The sequence below is a fragment of the Leuresthes tenuis genome, unplaced genomic scaffold (assembly GCF_036924035.1).
Source record: "Leuresthes tenuis unplaced genomic scaffold, fLeuTen1.0.hap1 SCAF_10, whole genome shotgun sequence".
NCBI lineage: Eukaryota > Metazoa > Chordata > Actinopteri > Atheriniformes > Atherinopsidae > Leuresthes > Leuresthes tenuis.
Genome location: NW_027325364.1, coordinates 12829862 through 12852673, shown reverse-complemented (window position 1 = coordinate 12852673; position 22812 = coordinate 12829862). Strand labels below are relative to the sequence as shown.

At 40.6% G+C, this 22812-nt stretch overlaps 4 protein-coding genes across 7 annotated transcripts; all 4 read right to left on the bottom strand.

The window, feature by feature from the left end:
* Positions 1–230: 230 nt before the first annotated feature.
* Positions 231–4616, bottom strand: leng1 (leukocyte receptor cluster (LRC) member 1). Of its 2 annotated transcripts, XM_072394160.1 has the most exons (6): positions 4553–4616; positions 4044–4239; positions 2315–2506; positions 1498–1787; positions 1060–1314; positions 231–976 (listed from the first exon to the last, which is right to left on the bottom strand). In XM_072394160.1, the coding sequence occupies exons 2-5, from the start codon at positions 4173–4175 to the stop codon at positions 1095–1097; spliced, it is 834 nt and encodes a 277-aa protein (XP_072250261.1). In that variant the 5' UTR covers positions 4176–4239; positions 4553–4616; the 3' UTR covers positions 231–976; positions 1060–1094. The 2 variants fall into 2 exon arrangements, with proteins under 2 accessions (XP_072250261.1, XP_072250260.1); XM_072394159.1 differs by having other exon boundaries at positions 4044–4615.
* Positions 4617–4874: 258 nt separating this feature from the next.
* Positions 4875–12759, bottom strand: tmc4 (transmembrane channel-like 4). The gene is made up of 16 exons (XM_072394172.1): positions 12491–12759; positions 12165–12312; positions 11026–11174; positions 10715–10870; positions 10051–10136; positions 9231–9373; positions 8895–9042; positions 8628–8786; positions 8386–8543; positions 7365–7491; positions 6692–6789; positions 6384–6567; positions 6156–6286; positions 5820–5975; positions 5601–5679; positions 4875–5465 (listed from the first exon to the last, which is right to left on the bottom strand). Exons 1-16 carry the CDS (start codon positions 12519–12521, stop codon positions 5400–5402), a joined length of 2019 nt encoding a protein of 672 aa, XP_072250273.1. The 5' UTR covers positions 12522–12759; the 3' UTR covers positions 4875–5399.
* Positions 12760–13095: 336 nt separating this feature from the next.
* On the bottom strand, positions 13096–20417 carry mboat7 (membrane bound O-acyltransferase domain containing 7). 3 transcript variants are annotated; one of them, XM_072394151.1, is made up of 9 exons: positions 20350–20417; positions 18882–18995; positions 18303–18432; positions 17785–17911; positions 17536–17692; positions 16923–17118; positions 16591–16743; positions 16272–16448; positions 13096–15175 (listed from the first exon to the last, which is right to left on the bottom strand). In XM_072394151.1, the coding sequence occupies exons 2-9, from the start codon at positions 18955–18957 to the stop codon at positions 14764–14766; spliced, it is 1428 nt and encodes a 475-aa protein (XP_072250252.1). In that variant the 5' UTR covers positions 18958–18995; positions 20350–20417; the 3' UTR covers positions 13096–14763. The 3 variants fall into 3 exon arrangements, with proteins under 3 accessions (XP_072250252.1, XP_072250251.1, XP_072250250.1); XM_072394150.1 differs by having other exon boundaries at positions 18882–18992; positions 20350–20414; XM_072394149.1 differs by having other exon boundaries at positions 18882–19002; positions 20373–20411.
* A 273-nt stretch (positions 20418–20690) lies between these two features.
* On the bottom strand, positions 20691–22704 carry rps9 (ribosomal protein S9). Its single transcript, XM_072394165.1, has 5 exons — positions 22611–22704; positions 22046–22157; positions 21818–21940; positions 21448–21634; positions 20691–20948 (listed from the first exon to the last, which is right to left on the bottom strand). Exons 2-5 carry the CDS (start codon positions 22140–22142, stop codon positions 20771–20773), a joined length of 585 nt encoding a protein of 194 aa, XP_072250266.1. The 5' UTR covers positions 22143–22157; positions 22611–22704; the 3' UTR covers positions 20691–20770.
* Positions 22705–22812: the final 108 nt, after the last annotated feature.

The window sequence follows — 22812 nt, the reverse complement described above, 5'->3', positions numbered from 1 at the left end:
GATCTGACATTGGATATTAAATTCCAAACAGTATCAATTAATCATCCATATGGAGACCTCAGGGTGAAATGGCGTCCCAGGATTATATACAAACAGATATTGGTATTCTCTTACTACAACCCTTCCTGTTTAATATTTAAATCAAGCAATACCTTTATAATGACCAGTTTTATGTTTAAATAAAAAAGGACACCAGACTACAGTGACATCACTCATAAAGGTGTTTTTTTTTTTATTACAGTGTGTATTTTCACATGATATATCTTAAAAATAAACCACAAAATGAGGTGAATGTCAGCCCTTTTCTGCTGGCCATGAATAATTCTGCATATTTCAAAAGGCTGTTATCACTGCAGATATTTGGAGGTGTCATGGTAATAGAGCATAAACAATGACTCTGATCTATCCAAGCGTTCGGGATGAGGTGTGACAGTGAGTCAGCATGCACAATACCAGCACCCTGAAACTGAAGCAGACAGATGGAATATTCTTTTTATTTTTTTTTCCCCCCTCCATACGTGTGCTTTTCTTAGGGATTCATGCTGAAATGTCTGCTGGATAAAGGCTTGTAGTACAAAGACAAACAACAGCACAGACGTTCAGTTTACAGGATTAAATGTAGGGGTGTTTTATACTCGCTAAATGAGTGTTTTTTTAATTCTTTACACCGCCGTTTAGAGCACTTTGTCTTTACAATACCCAAAGAAAAAGTGAAAATACTTAAAACCAAAAAGCATTCGTTCATATTTAAAGAACATTCAAGTCATTTTCACACTGATTATCCGTCAATGGTAAATAAACTTCTTATATAAGCCAAGCTGACAGTTGTTCACAGTGTTTTCTTGTTGACAGCCTGAGCCTGGAGCCCCCTGTGATGGCAACCATCTGCCCTGCTGATGCGTTCATGAGCGAAACGCTGCAGGGGCAGAGGAAGCTGCAGCCCAACGCGAGCCCCAACGTCCCTGCAAGGGTTTCCCTTTTCAGGGGAACAACAAAAACAAATAAGACAAATCATCGACGTTTGGACAGCAAAACGTTCAGCTTCATGCATAAACATACTCTTTCATCATCCACTGCAGAACATCAGGAACTGCTCAAGATTTCAGAATCTCATCCCTCCAGCTCTCCCGATCGCGCCTTTGTCGCTTTCGGGCAAGTTCCGGGAAGTAGGCGCTGTTGTAAGGCCTCTCCCTCTCATCCACTTCCCTCCCCGGCTCCTTCCTTTTGCCACTCTTCTGGTCGAGAAGAGCCTGCGCTCTCCTCCTTTCTTCGGCCTCCCTCTGTAAACGCTCGGCGCGTAACCTTTCGATCGAGCTGGAAAAGAAAGGACAACAATTCTGGTATCAAATCAGCACTTTAAAGAAAGACTAACACAGATGGTAAACCTAAAGAAAGCAGTCAAAGCAGACTTAAATCAAATGAAATCATCTACAGATTACGAATAATAGAGATGATTAATAGATGCTGTACCCACACAATCAATACCGACTGTCTCACCTCTCTCCACTGCTCCTCTTTTCTTCTTTGTCCCTTTTTTCCTTTTTCTTGCTCTTGTGCTCCTTTCTGCTATTCACACCCAGAGCTTTCTTCATATCTTTTAAAGGATCCAAACTATCCTTCAGTCTGCGATCCTTCTTCTCCCTCTCCTCTTCACTTATGCCCTTCCTCTTTTCTGTGTCTTTCTTCTCTTCTTTCTCTGCGCCGCTCTTCAGGTACCATGGGGTCACCTCGGACCCTGGCTGGGGTCCTAAAGACACGAGTAAGCCGATGGCTCGTTCCTGCTTCTCCTGAACAGAAGAAAAAACAAAACCAACAGTGATAAATATTGGTGGACACTCATTTCAGTTGAACTGATTTGAATTCACTCTTCTGTGGGACACTTTTGGAGTCCTGAATCCCCTCCGGAGGATTGCTTTTACCTGGTGGTGATTTTGAGCTGTTATAAAGTGCAACATTCCAAAATTTATCAGATTAATAAATCAGTTTCTACGGTGCTTTGTAATTCAATGTTCTTTGCATCAGAGCTGAAAAGCAATCTATACACACAGGAGTAAAAAATGCTCATTTCAAATTATAATTAAACAGGCACCTAAAGAGAATTATGCAGAGTTTACTGTATAAATGAAACATAAACTGCACCGGACCTTGAAAATCTTAAGCATATAAACACAGTAAACAGAGAGAGGTCTCCATCGGACTCTGGAATTCTTATTTGGTTGCTGTTCAATAATTCACTAAAGGACTTGCAAATGAACTCGAAAGCGTCGAAAAGCAAATGTCACAGAAAAGGCTGCCGGAAGCAGAGCACGCTCACCTTTTCTTCTTTCTTTTCTCTGAGATACTCCTCATTTCCCTTCTTCTCTGAAGACTCCTCCAGAGGAAAAAGATTGAGATGCTCCAGAGTTCCTCCACTTCGTTTGTCATCAACATCATCATCACCATCTCTCCCCACTCCTGCTGACTGGAGAGCAGCTCGGGCTTTCCTTCTCAGATATTCTGTGCGAGCCTGGGGAGACGAATAGTTGCCATTACAAACCAAATGTATGAGGAACGATTAAAGCTGCACTGCACAGCTTTATTTGAATGGTTTTACTCTAAATTTTTAACTGCGAAGACTTTAATCATTTCTACTTGTGGTATTTCACCTCAGTGATATGTGAACACCACAATTACGTTTAAATCTGCAAAGAAATTTGTGACTGAATGTAGCAGATTAACACAAAGTCAACATAAACTTATCACTGATTTATCATTACTGATTAAAAATCCAACGGTGTCAGATGACAGCAGTAGTGAATACGGATTTTCACTTAAATTAGCAGTGTGACCCCTAAAATGTTTATCTTAACAGTAAAGTCAGGCCTTAGTCTGCTTAAAAAAATGTAATTTGATATGACCATTACACCATGCCGGACTGCAAAGAATACCAGATTAGACCAGGCCTTATTAGTGACAGTAAAGGAAACAAAGCAAGAAGATGCCAGTTATATGTGGGCTACATGAGGAAGAGTGGGGGAGGCAGCGATTAACCCTGCTGTGCTAAAAGAGCTCAAATAATATAGTTGTTTGGCATTGAACTGTCCTGCTGTAGATAGCGAAGTGGTGCAAAATGCAAACCGACTTTGTGTCTTTTGTGTTGAGTGTTATGGTGACGGTAACCTGGGGCATCTCCTGTTTATTATAAACAGTCGATGCTTTTTGAGGTGACGACAGAGAGAAAAGCTCAAAAAAACAAGTGTAGTTCATACATTGTTGACAGAGGGGAGTCTGAGCTCTGGTGTCTTCTTGGGGTTGTACAACATTAAAAACAATAGCTGATACCAGTCATATTATCATCGATTACAGAAGCATAGTATTTTCATTCTCTTATTCTGTAGCGTGCCAATCAGACCAAAATGCATCCCAAGTCTTTTTATACAAAACATGGTCAAAGTGGACATTTGTCTGAAAGGGAGACAGCAGCTTACAGACACAGCGGGGTTCACTGGGTTGTGTGTAGATATATATATGTATAAGGTGGAAGCCACTTTTTAAAGAGAAACATCCGTAAAAACAGTGAAATAAATCACCTGTTTTATGACTCATATTCATGTATTTAAATGCACTAATTGGCTGAAATTGTTTTAGTTGTTGTTTGGTCTATCTATTAAAATCATGATGGCACCTGTTTGATCGAGGCCAGCCCTGAAATTCTCACTGCTACTGGTGTCTTACAATTGTCGGAATGACAATAAGGATCATGAAATATAAATTCCTTAACCCCAAAGAAAAACATTAACTGATTGTGAGCATTTTTGCATCAATTTGTTAAGCTTTCATTGACTTACCTGCAAACCTTATCAGACAGCAATACACACTACCTTAATCTTTTTCTTTTAGTGTTTTAAGTGATGAAGCGCTTATCCTTATCTTTCACCCCTCTATCAGGTACTGAGACTGTCCAACACTGAGTAAACTCTTAGACACGTCAGGTCTACAAAGTGGCTAACTGCTATGTTCCACCATCTTCATAATCCTGGAAATATCAGTCATATCGGGGTCACCTCTTGCTCTGCACGCTCCACGCGACGCTTGGCCTCGCGCTCCTCCTCTGCTGCCTGGGCTTCGTCCTTCCGCACGCGCTCGATGTTGTCTTTGTTGCGGACATGCCAGCTTTTCTTCGGAAGGATGTTCATTGTTGCCTTGGTGACTGTTGATACGACTGGTTAGCAGAGAGCTAACTGACAAGGCTAACTACAACTGGTGTGAGAAAATTTCGTTTAATATATCCAGCCTTCTATAGTGGAAGTGAAAGGAAGCAGGTAAAAAAAATAGAACGATAAAACACAAAAACAAAACAGGGAAGAAACAAAAAAGCCAACGTTTTGATGAGTGGAACCGATTTTCCTTTTAAATTTAAGCTAGCGTTAGTTTAACTTTGCTACTTGCAACCGTTAATTTTATGTTGACGACGCAGCAGCAAGAAACGTTGAACGTGCTCTCTCCTAACAAACTAATCTGTTCGACATTTAAGGTTAAACTTGACAAAAATCATAATAATACAGCCACTGACTTGTTAGGGAGTGAGTTATACTTATGGTTCGCAGTCGACAGGAAACAGTACTCCCAAACAGGAAGTAAACAATAACCAAGTACAAGCAATTACGCAACCCTGACACCAGGGGGAGCTATAATGTTACTTATAATGTAAAGGGTGAACAGAAAGAGGCACAAATGAGGTGTTTCCATTTTCTAAATCATAAAAACAAACACAAAAGTAAAGAAAAACGGAACATTCAGGAAAATACAACAACGACAAAAATTACAACACATGATTAAAATAAAGTTATAATTAAAATAAACACAAATGCATTTTATTTTAAACATCAGTAACAACAACACAGCATTTCCTCTTTGTGACCAGACAAAAAACAAAATAATGTGTGAAATTTTGTATCCATCTATTGTCCTTTATTTGTTGTGTTTTTTGTTGGTTCTTAAAATTGTGTCATATTTGTTGTCTTTATTGTTTTTCCGTTCAGTTTTCTTTAATGTTGTGCTTTGTGACAATTCAGAAAACACAACATTTCAAAACTGTTTTGCACCAAAGGTTTCATCATACACATCTGTTTTTACTGACAGACAAAAGGGTTATATATATAGTATTACTTTGCAGTTATACTAAAAGCACTAAAGAATTTAAGCATTTACCACCAACTTATAATGGCTAACAGTAATAATTGATACACATTTAAGAATGAATATATTCAAATTCTGTGGTGAATCGTTACACTAAGTCTTCTTGGTTTAGATCTTTTAATAGATACAACATCCTTCAATAATCTTGCTGCGGGATTGTCTGGTCAAACCCAGGCTGGATTGAATTGAATATATTATATAAATAAGTCTTTTCAGTTGCTTCATCGTGTCTGAAGTTGCCGACCCAACTCAATCTGTTTGACTAAGAACTGCTTGTCCTGCCCCACCTGTAAACCAAAGACCCAATTTAGTAAAACTGGTTGCCTGAGAATATTAGGAATATTACCTTAGCAACACTAAGGTACATTTGGTCAAAAGTCAACTTATTACTCAATGCTTGACTGTAAATACCAAAAACATACCGATTTAAGCTGAGCTCTTAGCAGTGCAACAGTTTTCCCATAGACAGCGGATAAAGCTACGAAGTAGCACATCACCACACTGTTGGGGGGGAAAGGTGCAGATAAAAACTGACCAGAACCATGTAATATGATGATTAAGTATAGGAAGCGTTTCATTGTTACAGAATTGCACAATATATAGCAGCATAATGGATGCACAGAAAGCTCAAGCTCACTCACCATGATAATACAAAAAGAGGGATGGAAAACGCCTGTGAGCCAATGAAGAAGAGGAACTCCCGTGTAGTTTTAGGGAGATTGCAGAAAGATGCTGGAACAATCGACCACATTTGGAAAAAGTGACGGAAAGGCCCACAACCCTTTGAAGGCTGGATCCTGTTTGGACAAAGGTTAAACACTCAAACCCAACAACGTAATGTAACATGAAAACATCTGGACACAAAGACTTTAGCAAAGTAGTTATTGAGCAGATTTTTTCTCAAATAATCCTGCCAATGCTTCACTTTCTGACAGCAGTTCTGTTATGACTGATTAAGACAAGGATGCAGCACTCACACAGCAACGGCATAAATCATGACAACCGAGGCCAAGATCCAGCCAAACACGAGTACCACCAGGAAAAAGAAGGTGGAGGTGGTGGAGCGAAATGTCCTCAGGGCTGGCCGACAGTTGTAGAAGAGTGTGATCTGCAGAGGAAAGTGGCGCATAAAACAGGATTAGGAGGAAACCCAACAAGCACTGCTTAAAACTGAGTATATGAGTTTATCAAAGCTGTAGCTTCACCTTCTTGCAGTAGAAGAGGATGACAAACTTGAAGGCGTTAATTAGTGGCAGCAGAGGGCAAAAAAGAGCTCCTGTCCAGACCACAGTCTGACCATAAACCAGTCCGAGCACGTTGGCGGGAACCACAAACTCCTGCCGGCCGACCCATTGGGACAGCTTACTGGAACAGTTGTCCACCACCATCCTGATACACATTAATGTCACAGATGTGAACACCCCACCTTCAACGTGGTCGTCTGACTCACCAATATCCCAACCAGGTGTATACAGTCTCTGTCTAATTCGTATCTTTAGGCAACGGTTTGTACCTGCGTGGAAATTCGACCAGCACAAGCATAGCGATGGTGGTGAGGAGGTCAAACAGCGTCAGCTTGTACATTTCCTGTCCCACACGGGTTTCCCAGCACTACAATATGGGACAAACAAGAAAAGATAGAACTGTCTGACACACAGAATAAACTAAACTAATAAAAAAGGAAGAAAAGTTAAGACCATGTCACTCAAGTTAGTCACATTATTATTTATTAATTCTTCTTTATACCAGCAGACTTTGAGATGCTGTTATAGTACATATTATATTATAGTACATATCACTCCAGCGGCAACACATGACAAGTCCGCTACTGCTGTCGTCATTGTGTTTATTTTTGTTGTTTAAGACTTTATCAAAATCTGGCAACCCATAGGAAAGCCTACACAACCATAATGTGTTCCTCCTTTGGCTGTTGCTCCTACATGCTGAAAGCATTCTGCTTTTATTCTGGATTGTGTTGATTCAGAAAAACAAATTGAAAACAGAAGTCTTTGCTCGTGCAAACAAAGCCACAACAAAGAGGGTAAACATGAAGAAAAGAGGTTTTCTCTTGAGCAACACAAGGAGCAGAGACTACCTCTGTCCTGTTTGTGCATCACGCTCTAAGATTAAAGGCCAGTGCGATACGCAGCACAGCTGGAGAAAATGCACAGAAATGGTATAATTACCGGGTAGTTGTCGTAGTTATATTTGCACCATTCACAATTGCCAGATGTCACATCCCCATTGCAGGTAATCTGACTCCACAGGGTGTAGAGGAGGACACCCAGACTCACCAGGCGCAGGAACACTGCCCTGGACATGGAGCACAAACGGTTCATTACTGTTCATGAGGCAATAACTAATCTTAACTGATCACAGATTAAGGATTATTTGGTTAAGAATCGTGGGAAGGACCACTTTATACCAGGATGTAAGTCACTAGCTATGTTTACATGGACCTTTTATCAGTCAGATTAATGCTTCAGTCAGAATACAAATTCCTCATGTAAACACTTCATTCAGATCAGAACGATCCGGTCCAGTCAGTCAGAAGGATGTTTTAATCAGATCAAGAGTGGTGGGGTGAACTTTTTAAGAATCTGATCAACAGGAAACTGTTACTCTCTGGATGGAGTAAGTCTGTTCTGTCTTCTCATGCTCGAACCACCTGAGGACCTGGAGACAAGATCGGTTTAAAAGGAGTAGAAATTTGGAACAAAACAAGTCAGAGTTCAGTAAGGGTCCACTTTTACTCTCCACCTGTTTACAGGAAGCAGAGTAAAGTCGGCCTATGAGCTGCTTCATTAGAAGGAGCGGCAACAATGAAAGAATCGTTTGCAGGGTATTATACCTCTATGTTGTGCTGGTTTTCTTCTACTGTATGAATGGAATTAGATCAATAACACTGGGAAACACCATTTGTTCTTCTTCTTTTGTTATATTTTCTGCAGATTAGCAGGCAGGCCCACTTCTGACCTATCAAAGGAGTTTCATTTTTATTAAATGCTTCACAGCATGTAAACGCACAACTTCTCAAATTTCACCTAGTGTCAGAGACATCGTGTTCTTATCCTACCAACTTTACAATTTTGCTGCAGGTTTTGTATCATCATTCTCTTCTTTTTTCTTTTTTTCATAATTCAAAGACTCTTCTTAGTTAAATGTGGATGACATGACATCATCGCTCTCAGAAAAAACAGTGCAAACCTCAATAGCGCCACTATGACAGTGGTGCTGGGGGTATATCGTTCTATTAATGCGATCTGGTCACACAGCAGAGGCACCAGGAAGTTTCCAGCAGTGATAACGATGGACGGCAGATACTCAAAAATCAAACCCAGGATCCCTTGATCCTCACTCCTTCCCTGTTTGGCGGAAATGGGAGACAAATGGTCACCCAACACACTGAAGCCACGTCACTGTCATCGCACTGCTTTAACATCACTTGCCTGGCTGAAGTTGGTGGCCTCAGAGATGCCATAGAGGGCCGCTCCATTGAGCCCAAGTGCAAAAAAGAACATGAAAACACGCAGAGAGTATAAAACTACTTTTTGACATGTTGTGAGTGAAGCTGCCTGTTCCTTCCTGCGCTGCTCCTCCAGATCCAACTGGTCAGGAAAGCGAAGAGAGGAGTGATTAGTGTTTTTCAAGAGAGAACGTCCACTCCGCTTCTCTTCCTTTCATAATAATGTCATGTAGGATAGATCCCCCCTGACCTGCAGCCGGTAATGGATGTTTTTCTGCTTCAGTCTGGTAGCTTGGTCTCCCAGGCAACCGTAGTCCCATCCGGTGAACACAATCATGCTGTAGTTAGCCACAGTGCTGCCTCCTGTTGCCACAGCAACTCGAGCTGCAGTCCCCATGCTGTGTGCAGTCACAGAGGAGGATACAGATGCAGATCAGTGTGGATGAAATCTGAATTCAGGCTTTAAAATGTTAGTTTTAATCTATCTTAATTGAAACAGGGCTTAATAAACTCACACATAAACATGTACATAGGTAGTATCTTTATCTTTGATATTGAATCTGGTAGTGTTTGTTGCTGGGCTGACCGTATGATGATGCAAATGAGACAGAAGGCAAAGTAGAAGACGGCAGTAAAGAGGTACGCAATGGGGATGTTGTAGGAGAAGTCTGTGTCCATCACCATTGGGTTGTAGTAGCCATAAAACATGAAGGAATACTCCATAAAACCCTGAACATGGACAAGAGGATAATCACTTAGCAAGTCATATCAACGAAGTTGATGTGTAATTCACATCCTCACTTAAGATGTGAATTACTTTCATCTGCAAAGAGTAGATGGTGGGATGTAGCAGTCTGTGACGACTGATCCTTTTGTATTTTGTTGCATTATGGAGAGTGCAACCTGTTTCTATTCATAATGTCCACTTTTCAGATCAGATGCTTTAGTCAGTCATCAATGTCAATTTCAACATTTAGATCTCTAGTGAAATCATCACCTTGAGTCTTATCTGTAATTGTGTGTGAAATGCACCTAGATAAGGTTAAATAGCACAAATGTAGTCAAGTCTCTTCCAACTAAAAAGCTGTTTTGACAAGCTACAGTTTAAAACCGGTGGATCATAGATTTTGTTTAACCTCCTTGGTTTCAGGTTTCTGGTGTTGTGCTGTTTTAGTTTAGTTTAGTTTTTTTTCACTTTAATGTCTTAACAGTATTAGTAAAACTGAACGTTTTACTATTATTTTATATGTACATGGATGCATAAAACAAGACAGTGCTGTTGTAAAACTCCCCATCAAATCCTCATCAGATAACTTGATGTTGATTGTGTGCAATAGTTGACAAAATAAAGCACACTGCAAACGTTTAACGTACTAAAAATCAAATGAGGCGTGATAGTTTCTCACCGTTCCTGAAAGTGCGTCAAGGAGTATATCATAGAACACCACCAAGCCTTGAGGATTAGGGTCATACGCCGTGCAATTACTTTCACCTAGAAAACACAGCAAGCAGAAGCTTACAGATCTCAGACTATAATGTCAGTGTTTACAATATTACAATAAGTTTTCCTACTCCTCTCTGATTATAAAGGTTACCTCAATGATTCATGACATTTCTCAACCAATAAAAGTAACAGAAAGAAACATAAAAGGAAGATGCAACTGAGACTAAAAGCAGAAATGAGGCATAGATGATAGCAAAAGAAGACGTAATGTCCAAGAAAAAAGTCCCACATCTTTATTAATGCTTCTTAAGCCAACCTGGGAGGTCAGGTAAGTAGCTTGTATTCTTGGTTGCATTAAATGTTTAAACACATCTTCTATATCTGACACATATGGAGGAATCTCACGTAATTATGTTTTTCTTCAGGTATCATTTGGTGATACATCTTCTGTGAGGATTTCTTTATCTTATTTCTGAAATGGATACCATGTCTGGCACGACAGTCTCTACATTTACATTTACATTTACCCGGATGAGAGCAGAGGAAATTAGGCTGATATGAGAAAAGACAACATGCCAGCGAAACTTGTACATCAGAGCTAACTGAAATGTTGTGAGCTCACGAACTGTTATTGGTGCCGATCACAGAGCTGCTCTCCGCAGATCTAAGAACAAGGGTGGGGATGATGACAAATCCACCAATCAGTAAGAAGGAAACAAAATTGAGAACCACCAGGAACCGTAGGAAATGGAAGTAAGACTGGACACCGCCTCCAAAGTTTCCTATGGGAAAAAACTAACTTTAGTTTGGTTTAAAATGCAAAATGTTATGATAAGAACATTATAATAAGGTTATGATATAGTCTACAGTTCGTGTCGTTTGTAGGCCTGAGCCGCTTCCCTTAACATCCACTCATAGCAACAAACTGAGTATGTACCTCCAATCGTTTGTAAGGTTTTGCCCCACAGTGAGAAAAAGGAAAGAAATTCTCTGATGTTGTTTGTCAGTTTTTGCAGAGATTTGGTTTTGTTCCATTTCCAGGACCCAGCCTTGGAGAGGACCGGCACCTTCATCTTTTGCACCTGCCTGGAGTGGAGAAGGTTTTTAAAACACCTTAATGAATCTGGTACAACTACTGTTTGATACTAGTTCACAACTGACACATGATTTTATAAAGTCCTTAATTTCCTGTAATTTACAAGACATTTCAAATAGATATCAGCTGAATTAGAGATAAGATAGACACTTGATTCAATTGGTACATGACATTATGACCAGTATGACTTAAACAATCATTTAACTGATGCACAGCAGCTCAGCAGAACATACAGTTTAACATATATGGAGAAAAATTAGCAGAACAATAATTACTACTTTAGTTACTAATTGAAACTACTTGAAAATTAGATTTTCTTTCAGGATGTAGTTGTGGAATTATAAGAAAACTGAAGATCTATATTAAAACAAACTGAATTTAACTGAATTATGTTTTGTTTCCCCCCAAAAGGAAGATTACATTGTTGAAATATAATGTATTATTCAGATTAAAAAAGGAGAATATGAACAAATAATCACTATAAAGAGTCACTGTGTAAGGCAGGAATGACCTTTTTATATTGCTAAACTGAGCTGAGGAAGCCTCTCACTGAAGATACTCATTGGATTATTTACGATGCCCGATATGTTTGACAACTTATGAATCCTTCTTCGTCACACTATCACTGACTGCTGCCCCGGCAGCTTTTATGAACACGGTGTAGTTCTGATACCAGAACTAACAGTTATGGTGTGACGTTAAATATTAAAATCAAACCAAACATATGTAAAGACAGGAGTAGCAAAACTGTCAGCTGGCTGCCAATTACAAAACTATGTCTTATCCATTATAATGATGTCTTTGTCATTTCTAAGTGGAGGAAATATATCAACCTTTTTAGAATTAGATTATTTAGATTATAATTTTTTTCTTCACACACTTTTAGTTCAGTTATTTTCTCAATGAAACCATAATGGAGTCAACTAATGAATTAAGAAAATTCACCAGAAAAAAAAAGTGAAAAAAAAGTTTTTTTTTACCACACAGATCTTTTCAGTTTCATGGGATACGGGAAGCTCCGTATCGAGCTCAAGTTGTACGGAGGGTAGGTCTGATTGGACGCTTGAGATGAAACCTGACGTAACCTGAGTGACTGCTGGCCATCAGGATAACCAATTCCTGTGAATACTTGAATTCAGGGTAAAACCATCAGGAAATCACTGAGCAGTACGAGTCAAGATGAGACGATTACATACCAACAGTAACACTTTCCAGATTTTGTGTTTTAAAATGATTTAAAAAATGTACAGGTTCATGTGATCAAAGCCATGAAAACAAACACCTTCAGTATAGTTGTACACCTTACTTGAGCTTTGCCTCTGTAGTTCACGGTCCATTCTTCCGATAGTTTAAACACAACCGGTTGTCCTCTTTAATTACATCCAATACTTCACCAGCAACAAATTCAGAAGAAAACAAAAGAGCGAAGCAGTCGCTGATGAGAAAACCCGACTTTATCATGAAGTATTTCCGTTTTCTCCTCCGATGGACTTTACTCCCTTTAGAAATTACCATACAGGTACTTCCTTGTAATTTTTAACCCATTATTTCCATGGTGATAAAGCAATTACCATAACAAACCAGAAAAAAAGAAACTGACCAGTTAAATAACACGACACATTATGTGTTCATGTTTGAGAAATACTGATTCTGCCGTAATGGGAAAACATTACATACTTCATGTGCATGTGTTAAAGGTAATGAGCTTCTCTGGCTGTTGTTAACTTCACTAATTGGTTCATGGCTGTAACAGGACACTGTTTAAGCAGCTGACCCGGCAGGTGTGTTTGTGTTCACGAATGCTGAACGGTTAATGATTTTCCTGTCTGACAGCGGTGTGTTTCTCTACCAAAAGATCCAAATGCTTTAAAAAACACTGCTAAAAACAATCATAAAGAAGACGCTCACACGTTATTGCATGAGGTGGACTTTACAAAGGAAAAGACAAGTGTGTTGGACAAGAGAAGAAATGTTTATGGTGTGTATTCCACCTGTAACACGTATGTTACAAAGCAGGAACAGTTGCAGTTGGAGCAGTATGTGCAGCTAAAGATTAAAGCAAACCCACAAAAAAACACAAAAGGCAGAAAAACTAAGTAGATTAGAGGTGAGCTGCCAACAGAAGAGACAGTATTCATGTTGCAGTTTCCAAGATGCAGTAATATAAGAAAGGGAAGAAATTCTCCAAGCGTGTTTACAGAGAGGGTAAAGTGGCACAAAACAATATACATTTACAATAGTCATATTCAAATGAGCTCAGGTCTAAACAGGACATGGAGAACAAAAACATGGGAAGATAAGACCTTCCAACAGCACTCATCCTGATATAAACAACTGTTTAGGGCTTGGATGTAGTTCAGCTTCGTCATTCATCGAACTTTTCATACAAGTACAAGTGATCATTATAGCAATTTCTGACGTTCAACTGATGCCTGTAAAAGCAACAAAAAAAAAGTTTAACTTGAGTTTTTATCATCACAGAAATTATTCACGTTGGAACAGGTAAAAGCTTTAAGAAATAGGTCTGTAACTCAGACATTGTGGCACATACTAATACTGGATTTTTTTGTGCTGAAACATCAAGAAAATTATTTTGAGCAAAATGGTCAAGCTGGCAGGTTATAGAATGTAAATGTTTGGTCCCGACCCTGAATGATCCGTGATGGCAGTACAGACACTTGGCAGTGAGCAGACACATTCATCTTTAACAACTCTACTGCAGAGATGTCAGTGCATAAGTTCCTGATTTGACCTGAAGAGCGTATCATAACAGGCGGAAACGTGAAGGACAAAACTCAAACATAGAAACCTTTTGGATTCACAGCATGGCGGGAGTAAGCCAGAGCACAAAAATGTCCCCATAAAGAAAGGAGCACTACAGCATGTTATTAAAACACTTACAAGTCTTAATGTAATTAGGCTGAAATACAAACGGAATCTGGATCAAGTTGCTTTGTCAAACTTAACCCAGTTTAAATTTCACGACTTATTTCATACAGTCCAGGAAAACCCTGATGATGGTATCATCTTAGAGTTATTTCCTCAAAATTCACTCATTCTTCTAATCGTCTAATAAAGTCTGTAACATCACCAGCTGTTGGAATGCTTTGTTGATCGTGACAACTATTGGTATTCGGATAAAACTGTTGCGTTTGTTTTTTAACGGTTTCTAACACAATAAGAACATGACATGCTGACGTGTCCGCCTCCTCACTTTGGCTTTGCAGCCCCAAAACGCTCTTCTCTGGATTTGCTCCCTTGACACATGTTTAAAATACACACAGCTGAGATAAGTGAACTGTTTACATCCCAGCTTCCCATTCAAAGAACATTCCTCTCCCATTATTCACAGCACTTTTATGTACACGTATATAGACAAAAACCTCTCCGGTGGTGATTTTCAACGGCGTGTTATAAGTCAAACTTTTTATTGTATTCTTTTAATGAAATGGACCTTTCTCAAAAGAAATCATCTTTGACTGTGTGATGTTTGTTGAGTGTTTGTGTCTGAAATTCTAAAGAAACTCTTCCTCGTGTCCCAACAAAAAGGCTCCAACCAGTCCTTTTCTGTACCTGTATTTAGTCCGTTTTCTCTCCGGTTTCCTTTTTCACATTCTCTGTCAACTCTCCCTCCTTTTTCTGTTCCTTATCTCCTCTCCTCCCCTCTCTTTTCCCTCCCTTCAGAGCCCTGCCCACTATTATACAGCTGACAGCGATGACGTGCATTGTAAAGTAGATGGACATCCAGTAGTGGATGGTGTCAGAGGCACTCAGCAGCACGAAGCCCATGCACATGTAGTCGTAAGCCCTCATCTTCAGGAACCAGTGAACCCAATCGAAGATGTTTTGTCCACGAGGACCAAGCTTAGCTCTGACAGAGGCCTCCATGGCAGACTCTGCTGCGATGCACAGGGGGATGGTGAGGAAGGAGAGGTAGTAGCCAACATGTAATCCATGCCAGTAGGCGCTGATGAACATGGTCCAGCCAGCCCTGTGAGACACAGACAGACAGGAGAGAGGCTGAAGTCTAACAGACGAGTCACATCAAGGTCTCTGTCTTCTGTTATGAGACTTATGTAAAGTCTCAGGCAGGATCAGGGTGGTGCTGGATAGTGAGTTGGTAAGATTGCCACCCTTCATGTGAGTGACCGGAGTTTGAATTCTGATCCCCCACATGAGAGGCAATCATTTCCAATTACGTCACCTGCCTACCTGGGATTTGAGTGTAAGTCGCTTTGGATAAAAGCATCTGTCAAATGCATAAACATAAACATACTTAAAATCTGTGATAGGACATGGATTATTACAACAAAACAGCAGTGATGTCCAATACAGACACATTTTCCAGTCATTCTGTGATATAAAGTATTCTTTGTGCCTGAAATTTCCACTGCTGTCGAAAAACAACAACTCCCAAAGTTTTGCATTGGGTGAGATTACAATGAACCCTGTCTACTTTGTACCAGGAACATGGTATTTCCATACGATCTCCCTCACAACCGCCTGCTGCTGCAAACTCTCACGAGAGCACAGCATCCTCAGTTCGAAGCAGTCCCAAAAAATACCCGATTTAATTGAATGTGAGTGAAGTTTGCAATAAACTACAGTGTGCGGCAGTCTTGGAAAAATGTACAAGAGGGAATCGCTTTTAAAGATTCTACTCTTCCCTTGGAAATGACAGAATTATAAATGAGTGTGGGGCCAACAGGACAACAACATTGGTTTTATTTGTCAATTTTAGGATGTAGACTATTGCCAAAAAAATTTATAATTATATATATATATATATAATATATATATATTTTTTGTAATAGTAATCTTTCAATTTTCCCAAATATTGACATACAATAGAGCTGTGTAAGATCAGGAGACTCATTGGTATCTGAACTGATAAAAACATGTACTTTAAAAGGGGAATGAGTAGAAAACTTGGTTTAAGAACAAGAGACGCTCGACATTACAGCACAGATGCATTCCATGCTCGATGCAAATTGTAAAACGGCACTACACAGATAAAATAAACAGCCTTATAACCCACACAGCGATATAATATTGCAAAAAGAAACAGCTGCATGTGCTGTGCATACCTGAGTGTGTAGGATTTGAACGGAGCATTGGGGTAGATGTAGTGATGCAGCCACCACTGCACTGTCATGTTCCAGTAACGCATGCCGTGTCGGACCTTCACACAGAAGTCAGTGTTGTAACAGTCAATGTTCTGGATGGTTTTGAAGTCATATTTCTCTTCGGTTGTGGAATCAGGACTGTCCACAAGGGGAAAAAAAAAGAGAAAAAAACACATAAATACAATGTCATACCAACAAAAATGTAGCCTTGATACAATTTCAGACCTTTTTGAAATGCAAATACTCCTCGAACTTTTCTCATAGTCCTGTGATCATGTACCTGTAGTTAACAGTGGGTCCTCCTCCAGGTTTGGAAAGTGCCTTTTCTGGGTAGCAGCCCAGGCCTGCGCTGATGCAGCCCGCCTCAGCTCCACACCACGCTGCGTAGAAACGCATCCGAAACACAAAAAACACGGCCACCATGTAGAAAAGCCTGGAGACGGACAGAAACGGATGTTAATCATCTGTCACACAAACAACAAAGATGTTCAACCCCGATTACTCCCACCACAGCTTGTACTTCACGCAAAATAATCCACCTTAGTCCTGACAATCTATGATGACACTGATTGACAAATGATCATCAGAGAAGTGACGTATTGCAAAAAATACCTGTAGAAAATGTTGTCATCCAAGAACTTTTCCGTGCGAACGTAGTCCAGCGGAAAGTACGAGTTGACTGCCAGGAACAGAGCGCCGTAGACCGGGACCAGCTTCAGGCGCTGCAGACAAGGCACCCTGCCAGGCAGAGCCAGCGGGTTTGGCTGCCTCAACCAGTCAATGTATGTTTGGAAGCGAAAGAACGGGCCTTTACGGAGATGGAGGGATGGCACAAAAGGACAAGATGCAGCGGTAAGACGTGAGGGATAGACGAAATGGGCAATCGTGATATTGCAAGACACGAAAGGTTACAGTGGAGGACAGGGAGGTACAAAAGAAAACAATGTGTTGTTGAAGAGGACAATGGGGTGAGAGAGCAAAAAGAGAGCAGAGCTACATGAAAAGTATAGAGAAATAATACTAAAAAACAACGTGGACTCACAATGTTGGACAAGTGGCAGAAAGTGAGACAAAGAGAGACATCAGTTAAAATTCATGCAAAAGCAAACGAGTCAGTTGCAACAACAACACATGGACATTAACAGCGAATACACGCAAAAAAAATATGGCTCTGCTTTAACGTTCTCACAAATGTCACAACACAGACGACCGCCCAATGACTTACCGGTCATTATGCCAACATAACAGTAACTATAACACAGAATGTCGTAGAGGGAAGGCTCCTGAGACAGACCACCAATCACGGGAGACTTGGCGAAAGAGCTCACATCCTTTTTCTTCTCCACGTGGAAGCTGTGCACCTCATTGGCGAGGCTCACCATCTGAGGTAAAGAAGCAAAAGCATACCTCAAAAGTCACCGCTCTCATCCCTCTGCAGCACATATCCTATTTCATGTTTTTTAGGTTTCCCCACCTTGAGAGTGAGAAGCAGCTGGACGGCGTTGGCAAAAGGTGTTGGGGGTGGAAGGTTGAACCAAGTGACGGATCGGAAAAAGAGGAGGTAGAGAAAGCTCCAGCTGAGACTCAGTGCTGGAGCATGCCTAACAGAAAGAGACAACTTCTGTGAGTCCTGCCTGCGCAGCATCTACAGACAGCGTTTACACGATGACGATCGTCTAAGCTTAAAGACTTTAAAGCCATCTATAAAAGGACTGCCCCGATGAAGCGTTTTTAGTGTATCTGTCACTCAAAGAGCTTTACGTCAAAAGCCACATTCACAGCATTCATCTACCCAAAAAAACCCACTAACATGCCAGTGATGTAATTGTTATCATCCTTAGATTTTGTGAACCAACATTTCATATATTGATCAAATGAAAAAGAAAATAATCCCTCATCTCTGGGTGCAGATCGATCATTCTGACCTTTGTGCTAGCAGCCTGGGTCATAATGTGACATAAGTTTGAAAAGGTGCAGATGTTGACCACTCACCGCCAGCTGCTCTTGATGATAATCCATGTTCCGATCACCGTGACCAGGGAGTGGAGCGTGTGGATGTGACAGGAGGCGCCGGTGATGAGGAGGCCCAGAAGCAGAGCTGCCCCCTGCTTCACAGGCGGACCTGGAGTGAGAGAGAAATGACCCCGTTATGCCACTTACAGCCGTTTAACAGGAAGCTATTTTCAGAACAGGAAGAAAGCAACATATAAAGAGAGAACCATTTTGAAGAGGTGCTCACATGCAAATAATACTGTAAACCAGGATAATTCAACCGAAACACAAGCTTACACAAGTTTACGGTTTACAGGAATGAGATAAACCTTTGGGGTGTACACATTTACACATTTACTATCCACATATTCACAGGGGGATTTTGCTGCTGTTGTAGCAGCTTTGCCCAACATCTGTATGTGAACACAAAGCAATCCAGAATTTTGACAATTTCCGCTCTGAAAATAAACTTAAGATACAAACAGTGGCAGAAAATATCGGCTTTGACCATGTAGAGCAAGCAGCAACAAAACATCTAATGTCCCTAAACCTGCGCTTGAACCTTTGCAAAATACTCACTGAGGTAACGGAAGAGGAACCCAACAGGGATGGAGGCGGCAAGAACTCCCAAATACACCAGCTCATCGGGAGACATGGTTCTGCTGACAGCGACCACAGATCACCTCCAAACTTCTTTTAGGTAAAAAAAAAAGAGACACACAGGAAATATTCACGTAAAAAAATGGTCAATCATAGGATGCATTAAAACTACTGATTAAGCCCAGCAGCTCTTTAGAGATGTCTTTAATGCAGGTGTAGGTGATATTGTAAGATTGATGTTATTTTTATTAACTTACAGACTAAGTATGGTTTAATCTTATAAGCATTTACCAGATGGTGAAGTACACCCTTGAGACTTAAGTGGTTATCAACGCTAAGTGTGAACAGACATGTCATCAGAGGTGTACAGATGGTTCATCTTTTACCTGGATTCTTCTTTGCATGATAGAGCTGTAACCTGCATCTGTGTTCACATACAATGGTTTACAATTGTATAGCAACTTTGTACCAACTTTCTTTGGGAAATGGGAGTAGTACATTAACACAACTGAGAAAAAAAGAGCTGTTAGGGGATCAATCAATAGAAGATCAATAAAATGATCAAGAGACGGTGAATATACAAACATTTCATACTGATCTATTGAATAATATTAACTCAGTCATTTTGAGGCTTGGATTTCCTGGACATAGAGTTTATACACGTATAACATGCAGTGAAATGCAACACTGAGTCACTCAGACTGTGCAAAAATGTTTTTTTTACAATAAAACAAGAAGAAATAAAAAGCTACAAACATAACAAGCCGTCCAAAGGTTTTACTACTGTTGGGGCATCTTTTAATTTTTTTTAAATCAGAGAACTCAACCTATACTCTGCCAGTGAATTCAACACCATTCGTATTCGCTTTTAAAACACTTTAACTTTACAGCTTTTATATTTACGTATGACTGATCATAAGCTAATGACTGTCACAGTGGCATTTTTTCTACAACATCTTATTATTCTCAGGTTAATCTTAGATCGAGACACATTTTACTGAAGCTTTCATTCAACTAAAAGCACTTCCTTCACCCCCACAACCAACCTTCAGTGTATTTCACAATAACACCCCTGTGTTGCAAACGCCTTCGATTATGGACATTTCCGTGATGTCTAGGTGTGAATACTTTGTGCCAGGTGATGAAAACTGATGAATCTAAATGTAGTGACGCTTTTATCGCTATAAAAAAATCAGGTCAAAGCTGAGCAAAACGTGGACACTGACAGTTACCGTCACATCTCCCTTCAAAAAGCTACTTTTAAATCGTAGAATTAGCGAACAGCAACACAAACAAACTGGAGTATCGAGACTAAATGAATGATTTTTAAAATCCCATACAGAACAGACGCTCAAATTAAATAGAAATTGTCGATTTCAAACAGGAGTTACTATCCGATAAAAAGCAGCTTCAACAGTATCAGACGACACTTAAAGCGTTTACTTACATTTAGAAAACGTTAATACCCAGGTTTAAACACGCTTCGTCCCCGGTACACACTGCAGACAAAATCTTCCCTGTAAGCTCTCATTCACACTTCCTGGTTGACCAAATGTGACGTCAGCACGCACAGGCGGACTGTACCATTCTACAGTCACGCATGCTTATTTGCGCTTCATAAGTTTAAAGTGCATCACTTGCAGGACAAGACCTCATACAGCAATTCATACATTTCAATTACATTCAGCTACAGAAACTTAGATCTTTATTTTACTGTACTAAGAAAAAGGCTTTAAGAATAAATAAAATTAAAAAAAAATAAATAAAAACACACGGACACAGCTCAGATCTTTGGTCAAACCAAACATTTTTATTAAGAATTTTGGCAGAACAGGAAGTATGAAGATGCTCCCTGGCTGACACCCTTCTTAATCCTCCTCCTCATCGTCAGCTCCTCCAGCTCCAGCCTGGCCCTTCTTGGCGTTCTTTCTCTTGACGCGGCCTGGACGGCCACCTCCGTACGGAGACCTCAGGGAGAAGTCGATGTGCTTCTGGCTGTCCAGACGAACCACAAAGGAGGGGATGTTCACCACCTGCTTACGCACACTGCCAAGACAAAACGAGAAGGATTTCAGAAAACGTGGCTAAACGGCTCCCACGTGACACTATAAACTCTGATATAGGGCCAGTTTTTAAAATTTACTGCAGGCTTCATTCACGAGGAATTCTTGACACCACATAAAATCTGAACAAACATCTTAAATCATCAGCCTGAGTATTTGATACATCAAAACCATCACATGAGATGCAGTGAATACTAAAATTGCCCGAGGTGCAATCCCCAATACCTTACCTGACAGCCACAACAGCGCAGTGGCACAGTCCGAGCATATCGCAGCGGGATTGGCTCAGGGCAATATCAACTGACAAGGTATACGGCTTTGATACCGAATTGACCTTGCTGAAAAGTTTAACTGATCAACGAAGAGTGCTACAGGTAGGCGGTCCTCTGATGGAAGAGGAAGCAATGACAGTTTCTCATGAGTCCCCTCAAGACTTTCTGACCCTTCATTACTTGACATTTCCCAGAGGTCTTGAAGCTTACCGGATGTGCCTCTGGCGGATAAGGACACGGGCGTGGTGGATGCTCTTGGCAAGTCCGAGCTTGAAGACCTGCGTCTGCAGCCTCCTCTCCAAGAAATCTTCAACCTTCAGACCCAGGATGTAATCGAGCTTCATCTTACCCTCATCCAGTACACCGATCCTCACCAGACGCCTGAGCAAAGCATTACCTGGACAGCCACAGAGGAGCAGTTTACACAACCAAACTCTGGCACACACGCAGCATATAAGATTGAATGTGAATCAAGCAACAATAATGGCCTCATTGACGAGGAATTCGTGACACCACAGTGAAGTCTGACGATATTACATTTAAATCATCGGCCATAATGTATTTCATCCATTCAGCGTACCTTCAAACAGACGCCTGGGGTCCTTCTCATCAAGAGTGAGCAGCTCTCTGGCAGCTTTACGGATCTTGGCCAAAGTAAACTTGACCCTCCACACCTCACGCTTGTTCCTCAGTCCATACTCGCCTTTAAATAAAATTGCCATGTTACTATGTATCATAAATGGCACAACAAGAACAAAAGGAATGATGCATTGCTTAAGTACAGCGAAGGTGTTAAATTATAGCATACCAATGAGTTTCAACTCCTGGTCGAGACGGGACTTCTCGAATGGACGTCGAGGGGTGACATAGGTCTTACTACAAACCCAAGTCCTGGCAACGGGCATGGTGGCTTATTGTGCCTGAAGAGTGAAGAAAGTGACATTAATTGCAATCGCTGAATGTATTATTTTACAGTAACATCAGAAATGCGCCCGTTATCCTTCATCTCACCAAAGCTATATAACATCACCTAGCAATATAATGTGCATGAAACTCCAAAATACACCACTTACACCTCGGAAAATATGTGGGAATTGCGTTTTATGTGGAGAATACGGTGCATAAATGTGTTAAATACCAGCTAATGGAGCCATACGACTGGGCCGCAGACACCCGGCACCACGTTGTTTGGTAAGACACGCTAACGTTAGCTTAGCTGAACATAACTTCGATTTTTGAAATCAACAACGTAATACGTGGGCTATCCAATATATTAATTTGTGTTCACATTACTTCATAGTACTTTCTGTCGTTGTACCGTGTCTAAAGACAGTGAGCTTGTGCTGTGGGAAGAGTGAAGTTGCGGCTCGTACCTGTCTCGATCAGGCTCGCGTTGTAAAGAGGAAGTCAAAGGCCGTTCACAATGCTTTATACGTCTTGAGCGCACACTACATATCCCATCATGCCTCTCATTCCTTGAAGCGGAAGTAAGCTTGTGAGGTTGTCGCCCTCTATTGGTAAATCGTAACATAGCTGCGGACACAAGAAATTAAGCTTCACCAGTAAATAATTTCA

Excerpts from the sequence above, each read along its gene's own strand:
- leng1 (XM_072394160.1), bottom strand. The coding sequence starts at position 4,175 with ATGAACATCCTTCCGAAGAAAAGCTGGCATGTCCGCAACAAAGACAAC. Across the intron at positions 1,788-2,314 it reads GAGAAAAGAAAGAAGAAAAG|GAGAAGCAGGAACGAGCCAT; the intron begins GTGAGCGTGCTC and ends TCTTCTGTTCAG. Across the intron at positions 1,315-1,497 it reads AAGAGGAGCAGTGGAGAGAG|CTCGATCGAAAGGTTACGCG; the intron begins GTGAGACAGTCG and ends TTTCTTTTCCAG.
- tmc4 (XM_072394172.1), bottom strand. The coding sequence starts at position 12,521 with ATGGACCGTGAACTACAGAGGCAAAGCTCAA. Across the intron at positions 5,976-6,155 it reads ATGATTTATGCCGTTGCTGT|GATCCAGCCTTCAAAGGGTT; the intron begins GTGAGTGCTGCA and ends TTGTCCAAACAG. Across the intron at positions 5,466-5,600 it reads TAAGAGCTCAGCTTAAATCG|GTGGGGCAGGACAAGCAGTT; the intron begins GTATGTTTTTGG and ends TTTGGTTTACAG.
- mboat7 (XM_072394151.1), bottom strand. The coding sequence starts at position 18,957 with ATGTCTCCCGATGAGCTGGTGTATTTGGGAGTTCTTGCCGCCTCCATC. Across the intron at positions 18,433-18,881 it reads GTTCCTCTTCCGTTACCTCA|GTCCGCCTGTGAAGCAGGGG; the intron begins GTGAGTATTTTG and ends CTCTCACTCCAG. Across the intron at positions 17,693-17,784 it reads AGCTGCTTCTCACTCTCAAG|ATGGTGAGCCTCGCCAATGA; the intron begins GTGGGGAAACCT and ends TCTTTACCTCAG.
- rps9 (XM_072394165.1), bottom strand. The coding sequence starts at position 22,142 with ATGCCCGTTGCCAGGACTTGGGTTTGTAGTAAGACCTATGTCACCCCT. Across the intron at positions 21,941-22,045 it reads CCAGGAGTTGAAACTCATTG|GCGAGTATGGACTGAGGAAC; the intron begins GTATGCTATAAT and ends TTTTATTTAAAG. Across the intron at positions 20,949-21,447 it reads ATCCGCCAGAGGCACATCCG|TGTGCGTAAGCAGGTGGTGA; the intron begins GTAAGCTTCAAG and ends TTGTCTTGGCAG.